General features: G+C 40.3%; 2 protein-coding genes and 1 long non-coding RNA gene across 7 annotated transcripts in view; 2 read left to right on the plus strand and 1 right to left on the minus strand.

Moving 5' to 3' along the window:
* The first annotated feature begins 1057 nt into the window (after positions 1-1057).
* On the plus strand, positions 1058-3442 carry LOC122988215. Its single transcript, XR_006404735.1, has 3 exons — positions 1058-1202; positions 2801-2931; positions 3140-3442. It is a non-coding gene; the product is annotated as an uncharacterized LOC122988215 (long non-coding RNA).
* A 1183-nt stretch (positions 3443-4625) lies between these two features.
* On the plus strand, positions 4626-12162 carry cpvl (carboxypeptidase vitellogenic like). Of its 2 annotated transcripts, none has more exons than XM_044359830.1 (13): positions 4626-4764; positions 4948-5129; positions 5244-5365; positions 7070-7184; positions 7281-7339; positions 7465-7544; positions 7636-7702; positions 7971-8093; positions 8414-8545; positions 10665-10763; positions 10906-11079; positions 11314-11496; positions 11580-12162. In XM_044359830.1, exons 1-13 carry the CDS (start codon positions 4742-4744, stop codon positions 11676-11678), a joined length of 1458 nt encoding a protein of 485 aa, XP_044215765.1. In that variant the 5' UTR covers positions 4626-4741; the 3' UTR covers positions 11679-12162. The 2 variants fall into 2 exon arrangements, with proteins under 2 accessions (XP_044215765.1, XP_044215766.1); XM_044359831.1 differs by having other exon boundaries at positions 4951-5129.
* A 2533-nt stretch (positions 12163-14695) lies between these two features.
* creb5b (cAMP responsive element binding protein 5b) overlaps positions 14696-20623 on the minus strand; it is a 43297-nt gene continuing 37369 nt past the window's right edge. For 3 of the 4 annotated variants that reach the window (XM_044359989.1, XM_044359988.1, XM_044359987.1), the window contains 4 exons: positions 18725-19048; positions 17210-17437; positions 16907-17015; positions 15930-16570 (listed from right to left, as the gene is read on the minus strand). In XM_044359989.1, coding sequence (XP_044215924.1) covers positions 16401-16570; positions 16907-17015; positions 17210-17437; positions 18725-19048 — 831 coding nt within the window. In that variant the 3' untranslated portion in view covers positions 15930-16400. The other variant, XM_044359990.1, reaches the window with a different exon arrangement.

A 20623-nucleotide genomic window follows, 5' to 3' on the forward strand; every position in this document is an offset into this window, starting at 1 on the left:
ACGTCTTAAATAATAAAAACAGCCTATAATGATTATACTCTGCTTGGAGAGATTTTAGTGGTCATGCTGGCATTTTTAAAGCTACAGTTCTGATGATGGCTTCTTTGTGACCACCAGGGGGCAGATTAACTCTGAAGTTATTGAAGCTAACAAAGCTTCTTTCACATCCAGCAAATACCACTGTCATCTGAAGTTGTGATGAATGTAATTCCAGTATTTACTGGCTTTTTACTGGCAGCAATCCCTTGTGTAGTGTCCCAGTTTTCATACTACCTAATAATAGTGGTATGTAGACCTTTTTATGCAGTTAGTTTAAAGTAAGAAAACATTGTACTATCAGGAAATAATGTAAAGTGTGTATATAACTTAAACTACAAACACAACTGTGAATTAAATTTGAAAAAAGATCATTTATTTGTTTTGAGAGCTGTCACTTACACTTCACTTATTTCAATTTTGCAATGTGGGATAAAACTTCATATTGTTATTTTCCATTCAAGAGACTGAGGAGGTTTTATTGTCACATGCACAGGAGCACAGAAGACGGCAACATTGAAGGCGGGGAAAATTGACTTCTTCGAGCTCTAGTTTCAATTAGAGTAATAAAATAAGAGAGAAATATAATAAAATGCAAAAGAAATATACAAATATACATTATATTGCACATTGATGCACAGGTGTGGTATTGCACATAAGTGGTGAATAGATAAATAAGTGTGTTGCACATGTGATGGCTGGTAATTTTAATAACATTGTGAAGTAAGTTTGTTCAAAATCTCTACAAGACATCAAAGGTAACATCAAATTTTATGCACAAAATCCTGAACGGACATATATTAAAAATACCAAATTGCTCACTTGTCTGAAAACTGCTTCAAAATTCCCATTTGATTGTCTTCCAGTTTGTAACTTATGCTCAGCAACACCTTCCTAAAAACAACCTCCACTGTTACTTTGAAAAAACTGAGCCACTGATGGTGGCCCTGTCCTCACATATAAACCAATTTTTGACGTAATTTTTGACCTCTGACAGCCTGTCACAACCTGTCATGTAATACTCAAATTATCACTGTACAGTGTGACAGAACAAACGCTGTCACATATTTACTTGAGTATTTTTGCCAAAATGGACAGAAAGTTTTCACCAAAAAACACCAGCACAGGAGCAGGAGCAATAGCAGAAGCAGCAGGAGCCAGACCAGGTAAGTTAAAGAGCGAGAGAAAGAAGGCAGCTGGCGCCATCTTGGCTATTTTGAGTACCATTACAACAGGGGAGAACTCTCAGGGAGATATTTGGGATTTCACTGAGAGGGGGTTAATGGTAAGTGGGGTTTGCAGTTGGATTATGTGCGTATATGTGCATATATATATGTGCACGTTATGTGTATTTTACAAGAAGAAGTGAGCATATGAAACTTATTGCTGGGCTGCGGCCTTCAGTACAAGCAGCCTTTAGCCTCCAGCTAACGACACAGATGTGCTGCTACTGCTAAAGAAAAAGTAACTGTTATGAGCAAGTGTTGATGGGTGTCCTTTTTCTATATGTCATGGGCAAATTGTATTTCTGTCCAATGTATAATTTTACTTGAAAGTAGCCGGGTATAAATACAGCGGCAAGCTTTGGCACAAACTGCACTCTCTTCGGCGGTAACAGGAAGTGTCTCAACTTTTTGTCATCCTGGTTTCCAATCAGCATCTGTCGGGAGCATTGTGTCTATATAAATATTTATATACTTATAATAAACCTTTATATACAGTCAATGGTTGGCAATGGCAATAGTTGCCATCATCCACCAGCTGTTACAAGATTATCTTCCAGAAGGGTAGACTTATTTTATTTATTTATTTTTAATCTTTTTATTATCAAAAACACAAAAATAAATTTTTTGGATGTAACTTAGATCTCATCAGTACAGTCCTTGCATAGTGATCCTTTTGTACCAGTGGAGAGGAGCCATTTTTCAGACATGCCATTGAAGAGATCCATTTTTAAAGACCAGTTGTTATGCTGCAATTCAAAAATGTTTTCCTTCTAGCTTTACTATTCAAATCAAATATCCTGGATTATATTGTCATTTACTAAATTTCACATTTAAATGGCAATAAAATGGCACAGTAACACTGTTAGTATTACTGAAAGCCTGTTGTGCATAAATACTTCTGTAAAATTCAGGGACTCGCAAGAGACAGATTTTTCCACTCCACATGCCGCTGATGATGGCTTCTGGCTGGAATGTGTCCGTTTCTGTCCACAATAAATAATAAGAAGATAGATCTGTGAGTGCTGGTGTTTTGTTTGTCTCATCCTTGCTACAACCGTGCACCCGATACTCTGTTCAAGACTTAGAGCTGTGTGCGCCACTATTTTTTACTATATTGATAATATAACACTAAATCCATTAAATTTGGGTCGAATTACCTTGAATGAAGCACGTTGGCTGTAATAAAAGTGCTTCAGAAGGCAACCTTGGACATATTGGAACTTTGAAATGTAGAAGTTTCTCAGTTGTAATTACGGCTTGATGTGACTTGGAGTTACAAGTCAGAAACTACTAATTACAATAACTCCCTTACAACATGAATGTAGCATTAAATCCTTTATTGACCGGTAAATGCCTGTGCCTTTTTAAATATACAGCCCCAATTTGTAATGCAAACTTTATAGTAGCCTAATCTGAGGTTATACATGCATGTGTCACAATGAGGTAACCCCAAAGTTCCAGTTTATTTGATATTTGTTACTGTTTCATCATATGTGTAAACTAAAAAGACCTATTATTCCTCTATCTTCCTATTGCAGGACGGACACTTAGTACCTAATACACCAACGAGTGAATACAGTGCCCTTTTTTTAGTTGGATCTGATGAGACCATACAAATCATATGCCCTCTGCAGGTGCCCGGAGTGTTGTTGGAGACAACTCATGAAAGGTTCTTACAATTCTTCAGTTGGCAGAACTATATAGGGCGACTGGAGACTGAGGAAATGCTCAAAGCCAGTTTTTAGATGAAATACTAACTCTGCTAAATTTTATAACATAATAATTAATTCATATTCAGTTGACGAAACATAAGCATTTTTTTGCAAATCACTAGGGCAAATATGAACATAAACTGATCCCAATCCCTCTTTTTCCAGGGTGGTACAAATCTTACTGGTATTGGTTGGCTGGTTCTGGACATAGATGGCACACTCAAACTTAAACCACCTTCTAATGGATCAAAGTACTTTTTGAGCATCCCAGAATTTGACAGAGTCCGAGATGAGCTGGAAAGCAAAGCTGGTGGAAGAGGCTGGCCGTTGTCCTGGCTTTAGGAGGGGCAGCAGCCCTGCTCTGGTTCTGTTGGCGCTTTTACCAAAAGCGAAAACAGGAGCATGAGTTCTCATGTCCTTTGTTCATATTTTTTATTATCTATAGTATTGGTCATATATTTTTAGACATTTCCCTCTCTGTTACCAATAAAACCATCTTAAACACTTTTTTACCTTCTGTCTATTATGATTTTCTCTTACTTTTCAACATACTTAAAGGCTTCACTAGACATTTTAAGGTGAGACAAAGGCTAATTTGAAAAGATAGGTCTTCAGTTGCTTTTAAAAAGTGTTCCATAGTGTTGGAGCCACTACTTCAAAGGCATGATCACCTTTTGTTTTTAGTCCAGAGCAAGGGACAGCCAGTAGGCCCTGGTCAGAAGATCTAAGTGACCTAAGAGAGGTCACAGATTCACTAAGGTGCCTGTTCATGCAGGGCTCTATACATGAAAACAAGAACCTTAAAATGAATCCTAAACCAGATGGGAAGCCAATGTAAAGAACTTAAACTGGGTGTGATGTGAGTTGTCCTGCTGGACCTGGCTAACAGCCTTGAAGCAGCATTCTGGACCATTCAGAGATAACTTGCTGGAACAGGTGAAAAGGGAATTAAAATAATAATAGTGAGATATTTCTTAGTCGGAAAAAACAAATACCTGTCAATGATTCAATATACTGACCGAATAGCATAGCCTGATCTAATATAACACTGAGATTTCTTAAATTAGACCAAACAGCTGAGGAAAGGGATCCAATACTCTGAGCAACCTTGGGAGTTATAGCTGTCTGAGGCTATGATAAGAACCTCTGTCTTGTCTGTATTAAGCTGTAAAAAGTTGGTAGACATCCAGTCCATCATGGCAGTCAGACAGTTGTGCAACACAGACAGTCTGTCGGGGTTATCAGGCTTAAAAGAGACATAGAGCTGAATATCATCAGCGTAACAGTGATAGGATATATCTCCAAATTTGCTAATAGCATGACCTAAGGGAAGCATAAAGCAAATAAAGCAAATATCCTTACAAAATCCCTACAAGACATCAAAGGTGACATCAAATTCCATGCACAAAATGCTAAGCAGGCATATGTTTAATACCAAATGGCTCACTAGTCTGAAAACTGCTTCCAAACTCCCATTTAGTTGTCTTGCAGTTTGTAATTTATGCCCAAATAACCTAGAGCATCTTTCTTTCTGTGTCAGGCAACTCGTTTCCTGCAAGACCGCGCTCAGGGGAAAGTTCATCGAATTCGCCACAACAATGATCACGTGATCCATTGTGTATCATATGATCCGCACTGAGCTGATCATGTGACTTAGCCTCCCCCCCCCCCCCCCCCCATGGTTCATACTATCTACTCTGTCTACACAGTCCCAACCAACTTGCAAACACATCTCGCTGTCTGAAAGCTGACATTTCTTATGTTACCATGGAGACGGCGGTGAACACGAGGTGAGTTTTTAACAGAATTAAAATGTGTTTGTTTTGGGGTTTTTTTTCGCTTCTTCCGGCTGCTGTCAGATCAGTGGTGCTTGTGATCGGGCTGTGATGAAATCTGAGTGTCATGCGGTGTTTGAGGTTCACACACACCACTGACCGGGACCTGTAGTTTAATATGTATTGTGTAAATACTAGCAGGCTGTGGAGGGAAACACTGGGTCTCCTGTTACTGTGGGCCTGTCTGAACTCTGCACACTCGAGGAGCTGCTCGTCGTTTTTCTGCCGAAAATCTCACCGTGTCAGCGGCCTCAATGGAGTCGACCCCGGGTCTCCTCTCTTTCTCACTCCTTACGTGGAGAAGGGCGCCGTAGATGAAGGCATGAGTACACCACAATACAGAACACCGCCATAATACTTCAGTTTCATAATGATCACGTTTAGAAGTCTGCGGGATTTTGTAGTATGTTTACAGTTTGTGTCTTTTGTTCCAGCCAGGAAACTCAGTTTGGTAGGAGATCTGCCAGGTGCCAATGTCAAGAGTTATTCTGGGTATCTCACTGTCAACAAGAAATACAACAGCAACCTCTTCTTTTGGTTCTTCCCTGCAGTGATGGTAGGCTTTAACTTCTCTAAATCAGGGGTTTGCCAGACAGAATCACATAATTGTCAGTTCTGCAGTTTGGGAGAAGGTCACAGTCAGCAGACAGTCATTGTGAAATAAATGGACATTTTTATGTGGAACTCAGCTCTTTAGTCCCTCAGTCAACATGTGATAAGAAATTGTACCGTGTGTATTTAGTCAGCTGCAGTTACAGGAATGTCAGCTATGACAGGAGGTGTTTTTGACCCAGGTCTGAACAAGAAGTAAATATTTTCCAAGCTATTTTTGGCATTTTTTGTTAAATCTGTCAGTAGCTAAGTCTCATATCTGGATTTCATTCTGAAGTGTAGTAAAGACACACAACACTTCCATGACATTAAACGAAAGATCAATCTTGAAGCCTTAAGATTTTTTTTTTTAAATTCCACCTAGCTTCACATTATAGTGCAGGACATTTTGTAGAAATCGTACCTTTTATCTCCCTCAATGATAATTCTTCATTTAGTCCAAGTCACTTTATTTCATTCTTCCAGTTCATCTTGTGTGAAGGTGCTTTTCTGTGATAGCTACAAAAAGAGGAGTTAATGTTTTAATACAGTTTTTTTCTGATTGCTAAGGCACTATCTTTGAAACTATAGGCTATTCTTGCAAAACTCCACACAATAACCACAAAATCTTACTCCAAACCAGCAAAACATTATACATCTCTTGCAAAAGCAAACTATTCTTGCAAAACTCCTGAAACTGTTTTTTTTTTTTTAAAAAAAAAAAAGTGTTTTTGCATCAAGACAGTACACACGATCCATCATTTGAACAAGCACATGAAGCACCAACTATGCACTGATAGTGTTAATGAAAAACACATTTTCTTTTTATGTCATAGCAGTTTGACTGACTTCCTTCCTCTCTTCTCTTCCTTCCTACTTCACCTCTCTACCTTCTCCTCCTCCTCCTCCTCTTACTTCTTAACCTCCTCATCCTCCTCTAGTTCTCGCTCCTCTTTCTCTCTGTCCAATATTGGCCTCCATTGTTGTCCAAACCAGATGTTTACCTTTGGCCTATTTATATGCTCAAGCTCTGATTTGTAAGTGAACTCATTATCTAAAAGTGTTTTCACATGTGTCAATGTTAGAAAGGCAATTGGCTAAATAGTGCAACAATGTAGAGTGTATTACTGTAATAAATTACAAACTGAGTGTGAAGCAGAGAATGTGCATTCAGTTTGGCACACTTGGTAAATGTATTGGCTACAAGTGTTAATGGTGCTTCAAGAATCACTGTTAGTGTTTAAGCATTCAGAAAAAACTGTAATATGCAGAGATGCAGGATGTGATGTGAATAATTTTCTGTGCAGAGCCAACAGCAAAGGATTTTTTTAAACAAATATGTTTGCCCTGATCAGTAGAGTACTTAATTAATCCCATATGGGAAATTGCTGTGTTAAAGCAGCCAATATACAAACAATTGGCAGTGCTGAGTGTCTCCAGTTTGTTTTCATATCGTATTAAAGCAAGGAAACTCTCTTATTGTTATGTTAATATTCAGCTATAAACACTTCACTAGGCTTATGTACAATATCACTGGATAGTAAGATGGTATCCAACACAGGTGTACCCAAATAATGTGTCATCATTTTCTTTTTTTCACCTTTTTCGAGAAAGCAAAACCACCACAAGGTGGTGCTGAGATCTTAACTTTGTGTTCTCTGACCGACAGCCAGCCCAACAGAAAGCTCCAGTCCTGCTGTGGCTGCAAGGCGGGCCTGGTGGCACCTCCATGTTCGGCCTCTTTGTGGAACATGGACCGTATGTGGTTTATAAGAACATGACAGGTAGAAACTGATGGACTGTAGTCCCTGTTTAATAAAAGTGTGCCTTTATATAGTTTGTGTTGGAGCATTGTGTGCTCAACTTTTTTGTCTTTGCAGTCGGTTTGAGGGATTACGCTTGGACAACCAGATATTCCGTTTTGTACATTGACAATCCGGTAAGTGTTGTTTACATCAAATTACATGAGACACATATAAGGTTTCTCAGCCTATCTGACATCTTGTCATACACACATGATGATTTACAAGACAAGACTTTGAGGGAGAATATTTATTTTTCCAGGTTGGAACAGGTTTCAGCTTCACTGATGATGACAAAGGTTTTGCTCAGAACCAGGATGATGTTGGCAGAGATCTGTACAGGTAAAACGCTGCTGTCCAACTCAAACGTAATTGAGTCACATAAGTGTGTATTGTATACTAACTCTTTTATTATTTCTATCTTTCTTTTAAGTGCTTTAACACAATTCTTCCAAATCTTCCCTGAGTATCAGTCCAATGAGTTCTATGCAACTGGAGAGGCAAGTTTTTGTTTTCTTTGTAATCTTTGCGAATTGATATTGTCTTAAAAATGTAAGAAGCAGCATTACACATGTGGCTTTTTTAACTTGTACACGTAACAACAGGTAGGATGACGTTTGTGTCTCGTAAGACCCTTAGATGTATTTAATAACTGTTTTATTCTCATATACTAGTTTTATACAGAAATGCTAAGATTCACATACAATACTATAATAGCCTTGTTAAGATGAAGTCCTCATCCATGTGAACCTTTCTGTCTGTTTGTAGTCTTATGCAGGGAAATATGTTCCTGCCATTTCTTACTACATCCACAAAAACAACCCCACTGCTAAGGTGAAAATCAACTTTAAGGGAATGGCCATAGGCGATGGGCTCTGTGATCCAGAATTGGTGCGTATCTATTAGAACAGGAATGTCCCAGCTCCCCAGATTATACTTGTTGTTTTGTGGGATGTGACCCTAAAGAAATCATGTAATTTCTCATCTTTCATTTCATTGCATCTCATCCAAACAATCTGACATTTCAATTATTTAAACTGGTTACTGTTATGTTAAGTCTTGTATTAACCATCATGTCAGTTAATAAGTCTCTTGCTCTCTTTTGTTCATTTGTTTGAACGCTTAACTACTACTGGTATAGTAGTGTACAGTATCATGTCAGTGTAGATGTGAGATAAATGCAATATTTTATGGTCTTTTCTCCTTCTCAGATGCTGGGTGGTTACGGTGAGTTCATGTACCAAACAGGCATGATAGATGAACTCCAAAGAGAGTATGTTGTCCAGCAGACAGACTATGGGGTGAAGCTCATCCAGCAGGAGAAGTGGGTGGAGGCTTTTCAGGTAAGAGATGCTGGATGCCACCAAGAGTTATAAAAAAATCTAAGTTGGGTTATTTATCACCATTTATCAAAGTACACTAGTTTCTAATTGCTGCCATTTTCACTTATATCTCCATGTTATATTTTTCTGAAACAAACAAAAGTTTTGAATGAAGTTGTTCTTGTTATTAGTCAAGTCAAATTTATTTATATAGCACATTTCATATGGCAAGCGTAAACTCAATGTGCTTAAAAACAAGTAAAGATCATACATAACAAATATATTACATTAACATTACATATATAAAACAAATAAGATAAAACATCAAATAAGAAGATGTTACATAAATAAAAACATATAAGACAGTATAAATTTTTTTTAAAAAAGAAGGTTTCACCCATTAACCTAACTAAAAGCTTGTGAAAAAAGATCTGTTTTTAGTCTGCTTTTAAAGGAAGACACTGTTGTAACAGACCTGAGTTCATGTGGTAGAGAATTCCGAAGAGTAGGACCATAATGAGCTTAGTATTTATTCCAGGTATGGTGAGGAGACCTTTATTTGATGATCTCAAGGGTCTATCTGGTGTGTATTCGGAGAGCATGTCAACAACGTAGGTGGGAGCTAGGGCGTTCATAACTTTAAAAACAATAAGAAGTATTTTAAAATCAATTCTTTGCTTTACTGGGAGCCAGTGAAGAGAGATTAAAACAGGAGTGATGTGTTCACACCTTCTGGTTTTGGTTAATACTCTGGCTGCAGCATTCTGGATAAGCTGGAGTTTATTAAGTGTTTGCTTTGCCAGTCCAGCAAAGAGTCCATTACACTAGTCTAGTTGACTGGAAATGAATGCGTGAACCAACTTTTCAGAATCAGACTGTGACAGGAAAGATCTAACTTTGGATATGTTTCTAAGATGATAAAAAGCAGTCTTAGAGATACTGGAAATGTGCTTCTGAAAGTTAAGATCAGCGTCCAAGATCACACCCACGTTTATGACATTATCACAGGGTTTTACTGATAGGGGATTTAACAAAGAGTTTATCTGGTGCCTCAAAGCCTTCGGACCTGCTAAAAAAATCTCTGTTTTGTCTTCATCTAACTGCAAGAAATTTTTGACCATCCAATGTTTAACTTCAGTAATGCACTGGATGAGATCATTCACTGGGTTAAGGTGGTTGGCAGAAACAGATATGTATAACTGTGTGTCGTCAGCATCGGACTGATATGATATGTTGTATTGTTGAATGATGGACCCAAGTGGGAGCATATTCAAAATAAACAGTGAGGGCCAAGAATTGACCCTTGAGGGACTCCATATGGAACCCTGACTACATCTGATTCAGAGTTACCAACAGCAACAGAAAAAGACCTACCAGTAAGGTAAGAGGAAAGCCAGTTAAGAACAGTGCCTCTAAGGCCTAAACAGTGTTCAAGGCGCTTAAGAAGTATCACATGGTCAACCGTATCAAAGGCTGCACTGAGGTCGAGAAGTACTAAGACAGTAACTTTGTAGTTGTCAGAGCTAATTTTAAGATCATTCACAACTCCAACCAAGGCAGTTTCTGTACTGTGGTTAACTCTAAAACCAGACTGGTAAACATCAAAGAAATTGTTATATGACAGATACATGTGTAATTGTTGATATACAACCTTTTCAAGAATTTTCCCCAGGAATGGTAGATTTGAGATTGGTCTATAGTTCTCTAGGACTCTAGAGATATTAACAATTTCAAGTACATGATTTACCAAACAGTTGAGAACACTTTTAAACAACTTGGTGGGCATTGGGTCAAGAGCACATGTAGCTGAGCTTAACTGTTGTACTACTTCTTGCAGCTCATAACTTTGAATGGGAGCAAAGTTGGAGAGGGTAACACTTCACTTTAAATCCCCCTATTTAGCATTCATAAGCAGTATGCAAACATTTAATAAATGGTTTAGAACACACTGTAATATAATTGTTAGGAGATTCAAGTGTTGCAATGTTACAATACAGTAATCCACCAGATTCTGATGAAACAACAGTTATATGTAACCACATTTAGTCCAGTTGTCTTTTGACCTGCAAAGCACCAAATCAGTGTTCGCTGGCTACTTTATACCAGTTGAATTTTTTGACATTTATTCATGTCTCTTCAGGTTTTCGATAGCTTGCTGAATGGTGATGTGGCACCATATCCCTCCTTCTTCCAAAATGCTACAGGTTGTACCAACTACTTCAACTACATGACATGCCAGGTACTCACAGAAATGCCTGTCCATCCATGCTTTTTAGACATCTCTGAAACAATTGTGCTTAACATTATATACAAATAAACTAGTTATTACTTAAAACAGTCTGTGACCAACCCGCTACTTATTGTTTGTGTGTGCATCACAGGAGCCTGAAGACCAGGAGTACTTCTCCCAGTTTGTGACTCTGCCGGCGGTGCGACGCGCCATCCATGTGGGCAACCTGACGTTCCATGACGGCTCGGAGGTGGAGAAGCACCTCCTGCAGGATGTCATGAAGAGCATCAAACCGTGGCTGGGTGTGCTGATGGACAACTATAGGGTGAGCGCTGCTGAACTATCCACCATTGTGAATGATCTTGTCTCAAAAGTTTGTGTGTAAATATGTTTTTGAAATCCCTATTAGGAACATTATTGACATTGAGATATCTGGTTGAAAACTATGCCTGATGGGAGAGGAATGGCAAATTTCTCTTGCATACATATAAAGAGACTCATGTAGCATGTCCCCCTCTAACCATCTATCTTTGCTTGGGCTGCTCCTATGTATGTCCAGGTCTTAATCTACAGTGGTCAGCTGGATGTAATTGTAGCTGCTCCTTTGACTGAGAGGTTCCTGCCTACTGTCAACTGGAGCGGGGCTGCTGATTACAAACAAGCCCCTCGCTTCCACTGGAAGGTTCAGCCCAGCGACACAGAGGTGGCAGGATATGTAAGACAAGTGCAGGAGTTTTACCAGGTGAGCAGATATTCAGTACAGCTAAAACAATGTGAGGATAATCCTCAAACAGCTGCTTTAAAAACTGTCCTCTCATCACGCAGGTCATCATCCGAGGAGGGGGACACATTCTGCCTTACGACCAACCAGCGAGGTCCTTTGATATGATCGACAGATTTCTCTCAACAAAGGGCTGGATATGAAATGTTGTTTTAACTGAAATACCAACTCCACTTTGAAGAGCATATTGTCAATCATTGACTGTTGATTGTCTCAGCACATATAAATCAGCACATTGTTGCATTTGGTACACATCTTTGCCGCTGATTGATTATTTTTTTAGCATTTTTAACAGAAGTGGCATTTGGTTTAGGACTTTGGATTTCTCTCTGATGCACTGCAAATGAAATGACAAGTTGTCTCGGCCTGTCTCAAGACCTCTCAATCGCTGCTCACATCTCTGATCATTTCAGCAATTCATATGGTAATAATGGAGTGAAAACAGTCTGATTATCAGGCCTTAAGTTCTTGTGATATGTTTTGATTCGTTTCATGTTTCAGTTGGGATTGTATGAGGGGGGAAATGTATATTTGATTCAATAAGTAAATGCTTGATGATGATCTGTAAAGAAAATACCTTGAAACCAGAGAATTGAGTTGAAATAAAAACCCTTTTTCTAAATACAAGTGTCTTACTGTCTGAAGCAGACTGCAGTCTGACAACCTTTTCTACATGACCTTTGTTGCAGTGTGTTTTACAGATATGGCAGCTTCTGTCCTTTTAGTGGGATATCCATTGTGAAAGTTTGGTAAATCCACTAAATGCACACCAGGGGTCACTGTGCTCCAAAGAAATGTCTTTCTCAATGTCAAACTCAAAAATACTGTAAGATCATCATTTCATAAAACTGCTGCGGTCATTTAGCGCCTTTTAAAAGTGTTATACCGTCAGGTTTAATCACAACTCAGGATATTATTAAATATTAAACTCTTCCACTTCACTATTTTCAAAGAAAAAATAGATTCAACTTCGCATGTTGCGACATTAAATGTTCAAAACTTGCAACAATACAGTGCTTGTTCTTTATTTTAATGTTGTGGCTAAAGTTAATTTAACACACTGCAGTGTCTTGTACAGTTATTTGGCATTTTGACTGATTTCCAGAAAGATGTTTGTGTACTGAAGTTAACTGCCAAGTTGTGTCATCAGACAACTATCAAGATGTCTAGACGGATCAATAATTAATGAGTATTCTAAACCTTTAAAGCATCTAACTATTTAATGAGCAGTAATGTCTGAAGGACGAGCGTCGGGAAATAATGTGGATCATTTGATTTGAACATTAGTTTTCTTTCTTGTATCAAATTATGCAAATACTTGATGTCTCTTGCCTTATTTTTATTTGGACTCAGATTATCTGCACATAAAAATAACTGTTGTGACGTCACCAGATTTCAAATTTAAAATCACCTTATTGGTTTGTATGTTACAGAACAAGTGCTTTATTTTCATACCGTAATGTAACTGCAGTGATAACTTTAACATCTGTACAAATGCAAAACAAAACAAAAAAATGGAGACAATGTCATTACAGACACAAATGTACAAAGTTATGCAGGCAAGAATGGATTCATCAGTTCATTACATATAAACAATGTATTTAAGCGCTGAAATGAGCCTCGACATACAACGAAAGGCAACAAGTGCTATGCAAACATTATTTACACATGTACCACACATTGACTCCCTTCAAAAAGAAAGGTGGTTGCATTACATGTACAGGATTATAGAAATTAATGACATTATGTACAATATTTATAGTTTTAGATTTAAAATAATACAATTATAACATCATTAATGTGTAGGAATTGTTCTCCTCTCACACAAATCCACACAGACACACTCACACTGTCCTTCCATCTTTGTCTGCCATTACAGTAACAAATGTCTTTTTTTCTGAAAGCACAACCTGGATCCACTGTCAAACATTAAACTAGAGACTCTCATATCTAACTCTAAAATAGCAACATCCTCCGAATGATTCCAGTTGAAAGTATTTTGAGGTCATAACCATATTTTCACATGCAAGAGGTTAATTTGGAATGGTCTAATAGTCAAGATGTGGCTTTAAAAAAAACAACCAAAAATAAGGCAAGCTTTATTCCATAGGGTTGGTATAACAAAGCCCTTTTCAAGACAGACATCATCATCAACACACATACTATCCTGCACACGCAGACGCAAAGGTTAACATGTGACATAAACAGTCTGAAAGCCTCTACAAAACTTTGATATAACCTATTATGAGTAAAGAGCATTTTCAATTCACGTATAAGCTTTCTTCATCTTTGACAGAAGTTGAGCTGGATTTGTTTTTTTTCCCAGAATAAAAAGGGCACAAACTAAATGATGCTGGGTCCTCATCCTACAATACGAGCTTCTTCTATCGAAAGACATGTGATGCATGCCAGGCACAGTCTCTCCATATAGCCAAACACAGACACGTCTCTCGCTGGTGTGTGAAAAGGGAGGGGGGGGATCGCTGAGAATTACTCGGACCTTAATATGGCTATTCCACCCTCTGGCACAGCAGAGGACAAAAGTGCATAGACAGCTCCGCGATCGCTGCGATGTATTTCATCCATCCTACTGTAAAACACAGTGCATTGTGGTCATCATGCTAATGAATTTTGACATTCCTAGTCAGAAAGAGGAAAGAAAGAGGATTTCTGGTCAACAATGAAGGCTGAAGTTTCAAAGGCTGGAAGGGAGATGGAAGTACATCCATCACCCATCTGAAATACAGAGGAGGCCTGAGAAAGAGAGAAAGATAGATTGATCAAGAGGTCAAGAGGTCAAATGGAAAAAGGGGATTTTTCTCCTTGGTCAGCTGGTTTTGCCCTAACATGCAACAATGACAAAACCAATAACAGCTACTATCAATAGTATCCCGAATCTTTGAGAATCAACTGGATTTGATTGTTTGAAGTAATAGCGATGATGATGATTAAGGAGATCAAAAGAAGTGGCATTCTGTTGCTTAAAGTAAGCCAACAAAACATTTTAAGAAAACTTCAGGCACATTGTGACATTTTGGAAAGCACAGGCATAAACCGCTCCTCTTTAGAAATCCTAAAACACTATGCCAGTCGCGAAATTACAGTCAAAAAAGTCGGTTTTTCTCACTGTCTCACACATTTTTCTTTTTGTTCTTCTTTCTTTACGCACCCGCCGAACTTTGTTCTGCAGAGGAAAGAAGGCAAAACACATACTATACATATGCACATGCGCACTCAAAACTGTGCAGATGCACGCAATCAAATGTTATACTCATTTGGAATTTGAATCCAAAAACCATGGATCCAGACGCACAAACACACAAAAAGAGGCCTCAATAATTAAAGCTTCAGTTGGTCCTGGAGAGCGCAGGAGTTTGTTTCAACTCCTCAGCTGCCTCACTGGTATCACAGTGTACAGTTCTGTAGCTGTAACAGCATCGTATGTCCTCAGGATCAGATCGGCTTGGCCATGCTGATCATTTCATGGGCATACAGTAGATGATCAATACTGGGATGTATTGCTTTCATTTGATCAGATTTTCACCATCATGCTGTATTTCATAACACTATTTAAGAACACCACTGACAGGGATAACAGTCATACAGGAAAGAAAGGGATCATTACACCTGCTTGCATATTCTTGTCTTCAAGACATCATGGCGACAGTTTGACTTGGTTCCAGAAGACAACTTAAAGGCAGCAACATCCCGCTCACTTGTTCAGAGTTTTCTATGACAAAATCCTTGTATGACACTCGACATACTGTCCACAGTGACACACAGAGAATGATTCGACTCATTATTCAGTCCATTGGGCATACAGAGATGTAAGAGTTGCTTATAGAGATGACAGTCTGAGGTTTATGTCTCTTTCCTCTGGTTCCATGACCACTGTGGTCCATTTTTGTACCACTACACAACAGAAAAAGTCACTCAAATGCAGCATGAGATTAGCAAAACTCCCTCTCTGCTAAAAGCACAAAAAAGCAGATTAAAAAAAAAACAAAAAAAAAACGTAAAACATTTATGCGTTAATAGGGTTGGTCTATAAAAATACATACTGTAGCTACTGTATAAAGAACAGCCTCGCAGGCCTTTGAGGTTTTTCTTGATGGAGTGGGGGGAGGGATGGGGGGGGCAGCATGTGCAGCTGGTTACCCTCGAAAAGCAGGGGAGTGAAGGGGTGGCTGGGGCTACAACTGGGGTTATAGTCTCTCTTGTCCCTAGTGGATGGGGTTAATGTCTGTGCGGTGGTTGGCTTGCCCGTGCACACTGCTGCCCCCTACAGTCGTGGTGGAGGTGGTGATGGTGTTGTGCTGAATGACCTGCTGCTGGGAGCATGCTGGCGCTGGACTGCCCGCCGGACTGCTCTCTGGACCTGCGGAGACAGAAGAGACATCACTGAGGATGGACAACATGTTTGACTTTGTGTGTGTGTGTGTGTGTATGTGTAAGTGTAAATGCTACGACCTTCAAGCTGGCTTCAAAATACAGTGTGATAGTTAAAATATCAAAATAAACACAGACCAAATGTCATTATTGTAAAAGGGTGGCTTTATTAGCAGAAAGAGATAAATTTCAAACAAACCAAACACTAAATTTACACCTGACGTCTCACCTGTCATCCCAAAATAAATGGATAACACAAAAATGGAAAAGTGAATCACTCAACTCCGTAAACACGCCTGATGAGCACTGGACACATTGAAGGTGACATCTGTACACAAGCTAGACCCATCGATGAAAGTCTCTCTTAGCCCAGTCTGGGAGTTGGCTCTCCTCTTTATAAAAGAACCATTCAGCCAGCAGGGATGTGAGCCTTATTTTCCTGTGCTAAAGCCGCACAGGGAGGTGCCTTATCCTAATTACATGGAAATGTCACTCGTATCCGTATCAAAGGGTGGGGCTCTGATGTCATGCGTGGCTGAGCCGTGCTGCAGTCCAATAATCAGCGCGATCCTGGGACATCCATGAGAGTTTGTGCCTGTGACATATTTCTCACGTTGAGTCTCAGCAGCCTCTGAGTGCCGAGGTGCTGTTGGATGGAAAAATAGGTCTCATATGGGATTCAGACTACCAACTCCCAGCCCAGACCTGCTACCAGGGTGTGCAACACCCATATGTCAAAGGAAGAGTCCTGTAGCGAGCGTGGGAGCTGGATACCAGCACGTAGGAGCGAAGAGTCTTGGCAGGAACTGTGTGTCCGTCACACTTCAGTCAGTACAGTTTATATCTTTCCTCTGGCAAGACAATTAGCAAGCATTTCCACAGCAGTGCTATCTGCGCTGCAGGACTAAGGCACACGGATGATGGGGTGTGTTTGGTCAAACTTCCAAGTGTGTGTGTCTGTGTTTATGTTTGAGCTACTCACTGAGGTAACCTTGGGACTCTTTCTGCATAGTGGTGATGGGACAGTCCTTGTGTGTGAGGAGAAGCTGCTTGAGTTGGGTCACCTCGTTCTTTAGCATGGTCACTTCATTCTGAAATAAAAGAAAACACAGAAACACGCTTTTCATCAGTGTTGGACTTGCAAAATCATATAATATCAAGAAGCTCTAAATGAAGAACTGAAACAAAAAATCATGCTGACTGTTGTAGGTGGCAATGAGGATTGTGCATAGATTTCAAGCTTGGATGTTTATCACTGTTTTTCACACCTGAAGTTATTTTGTACCTGAAGCTGCATGTTGGTCTGAGTGAGCTCTTCAGCTTTCTTCTCTAATGACATCACCCATACTTTTCTCTTCTGCCTGCATCTCGTTGCTGCTGCTCTGTTCCGTTCCAGAAACTTCCGCCGACGTTCGTCCGGATCTTCGTCCACTACTCGCCTGCGTCGTCCTCCGCTCGGGGGTGGAGACTGCATTGTCTGCGTGGGCTGCATCTGCTGGGTTGCAGGTGACATCTGAAACACGGAGGAAAAGGTATCAGCATCACTGAGCTCTCTGATGAGACACTGTCTGTCTGACACCCTCCAATCAGACATGTATCCATTCTGAAACACTTGGAAAACAGCCAGCCACCTGTCTGCCGTCACCACTTCACTGCCCTCAAAGCCTTCTGCCTCTAAACAAGCATCTATACATTACCACCTGCAGCCATTGCATGTCTGGCAACTTCCCCAAAAACAACATCTGGTCGTGCCACGTGCCTTGTGTGCCGGGCAGTGGGCGTCAGGAGTGACTGAGTGAGTGAGTGACTGGGCTGATTCACCAGCCTGCCCACCTTGTTAAAGAGGTGTCAGGAGGCAGTTTTCCACCGCCCACTTCCACTCAGACTAACACCATCAGACGCAGTCAAAAGGCCCGTTTCTAAAACTGTACGTGCACTGACAGATCTTGACATATACTTGGCAAGGCCAAATGTTTTCAGTCTTCAGATCATTACCATTTTTATGAGAACCACGGAAAATACAAGCTGCTTTAATGGCCGCTGTGCATACAGTGTGTGTTGTCTTAATGCCTTAATGGCACATTTGGAACATACAGTGACTTGCATTTCTTTCAAGTAAGATGTTGGACAGTTTTTCATCCAAAATGCTCAGCCTTAGATAATGCAAGGACAAAGTGTCTCACATCATGTTATTTTCAATGCTGTGAGCAATACTTTCACCCCTTTACATAATATTAAACCAAATATATTCACAGCTAAGATGTTCCAGGACTATTAGCCAAGGTTGTCCACTCAACATCAGCACCTGGAGCATGTTGTGGCCACATAATGGCAGTGAAGGAGGGCGTGGAGCAGTTTCCAAAAGACAGTCCTGGGCATCTTTTATAATGGCCACTTTATGGCCTCCTCACGACCTTTTCCCTCCATGGCAGGCCTCCGACACTGACCTGCAGCTGACCAACCTCAAAGGAAAAAATTACCTTTGAGACGGTTGCCAGGAAACTACTTGGCATTATGGCTGCGACGAGGGAAAATGTGTTTGTCCAGTGACTTACTGTGAATTTGAAGCATCATTTCAGCTTTACTTGTGCACCAAACCACTAATAGCTAATAGCTGAAGTCAAAACTAACTAAAGTGCTACTAAAGCACTTTATTTTAGTCATGGTACATACACAATGGCTTCTAGCTACCTATATGAGAGGTTTTAATGTGCAGTGTAGTTAATGTGTTATTGAACTTGTGGCTTTGCCTTCAAGCTGTCTAAAAGCTTCTACTCTCACGGGAAAATGCATTGCTTACCTGTGAAGCAGAGTGCATTGGAGGGTGCGGTGAACTCTGGTGTGGGTGACCAGGATGGAGGTGGGGATTGTGGGAGTTGTGATGGGGATTGTGTCCCTGCGGGTGGTGGTGTCCACCCTGGCCGTGGCCCTGGTTGTGGTGATGATGGCCGTGGTGCTGGTACGCGTGGGGAGGGGCTTGCAGGTGCTGGTGCGGGTGTGAGTGCATGTGATGGTGGGCGCTTTGCTCCTGCCGCGATGACATCATCTCCATCATGTGGCCCATGGAGTTCATGTTTCCGTTGGCGATGGCACCCGGGTGATGTGAAAGTGCAGCCTTCAGCCTCTGGGTGGACAAAATGGTCACGAAACATGACGTTTAACATCATTCTCTGTTAATATATATTAACAAATTTGTGCATGTTCTCATTTGTCAGTGTGCTGATTATCAACAGTTACAGAGCGGCTACATATGCTGACTATGAGATGATGAATGGCTTCATAAATCCATATGTCAGGAGAACAAATCAAAGCCACTTAGGCTGTCCTCTGTCTCTCCTTCAGTCCTGTCATTCCCCCTCTTTACCTTCCATGATTGCCCATCCCACTAGTCCTTCCTCTTCATATTCTTAATAGCCTCTCTCTTTTCTGTGCATGTGTGTGTGTGTGTGTGTGTGTGTTTGGATGTCTGCCCACAGGATGAGCTCTCTGACAAGGTGTGAGCCTCAGACTGCTCCCTCACTGTTGACCCAGCATGAGGTTTGTTGCTTTAACCGTGTGGTCTACTTAGCTCTGACTGAGCCCGTGTCTCTGAGCGGCCTGGGACCGAGACCAGAGAGAGGCTCTCTCAAGATCGTAAAAAAAATCATAATCCAAACATACAAGTGCCAAAATATGTATTCAGGCTGCATCTGGTGTACACAAACAAACATAGACATACTAAAAAAATATATATTTGCACCCTTTCATGACTTATTTACATGTTAACAGCTTTTAGGAATAACAGGTTGAGAGAGTGTTGAGTCTGTTAAACTTTGATTAATGCACTTTTTTTTTTAGTAAAAAAGAGCATTGCTAATGTGCATGAACGCTTTCAGGAAATACTTAAATCCTGTCTATAATTCTTTAGGTTAGGTTACTTTGAGCAAAACATTTGCAACAAAACTGAAAGCGAAGGCATTCATCTCAAAGCTACTGTTGTGAATTCCACAAAGTTTTCTATTCTCTTTCCCAGTGTTCTTTTTCCTCGCTGCGCTCCCTTCCCCCTTCTTCCAGCTGCTGTCAGTAAGTCCACGCTGTGTCCAGGGCTCCATATCTTTTAACAACCTTCACATTCATGATTCCCATAGGGAATGGCATCCAGCTGGTCTGGATCACAATGCGTAGACATGACCAGAGCACAACATCAGCCCTCCAGTCCTCTCTCACACTGTCCATGAGTGGAAAGCTTTTTATCAGGAGGGTGGAGACACAGACCACTAAATCATTTCAGAAATGGGACTGTGAAAAAAGACCATGCTTTACTGGTTTGCGTTACAAATTATGTATATGTATGTCAAAGCATTTACTGCATATTCAAGAGTCTAGGTGTCTTTTCTACGGTTTCACTATACAGCGTGTGTCTGTGATACAGAGAGCTGCACATGAAACCGGCACAGTGAAATTATGACCTTGCTAAGCCTGTTTTGGCTGAGTAAAGTTTCTGTTTGTCATTCCAAGGGATGCCTGACATAGTGACAGAATACTACACTACTAGAGCTACATGATTTTGTTTTTTTTCTGGTGTCCCTCATTAACAATGTTATTTTAAATTTACTCTTTTAATCTTTATCTCTGTCTGATCACAGTCAACCCCCTGGAAACCGCCTTGACCACTGCCTCAGCAGCACAACTCCCAGGGGCCACAGCCCTTCCTCTTTGT

Source organism: Thunnus albacares, chromosome 8, assembly GCF_914725855.1.
Source record: "Thunnus albacares chromosome 8, fThuAlb1.1, whole genome shotgun sequence".
Taxonomy (NCBI): Eukaryota; Metazoa; Chordata; class Actinopteri; order Scombriformes; family Scombridae; genus Thunnus; species Thunnus albacares.

Excerpts from the sequence above, each read along its gene's own strand:
- cpvl (XM_044359830.1), top strand. The coding sequence starts at position 4,742 with ATGGAGACGGCGGTGAACACGAG. Across the intron at positions 7,545-7,635 it reads GTTGGCAGAGATCTGTACAG|TGCTTTAACACAATTCTTCC; the intron begins GTAAAACGCTGC and ends CTTTCTTTTAAG. Across the intron at positions 8,094-8,413 it reads GGCTCTGTGATCCAGAATTG|ATGCTGGGTGGTTACGGTGA; the intron begins GTGCGTATCTAT and ends TCTCCTTCTCAG.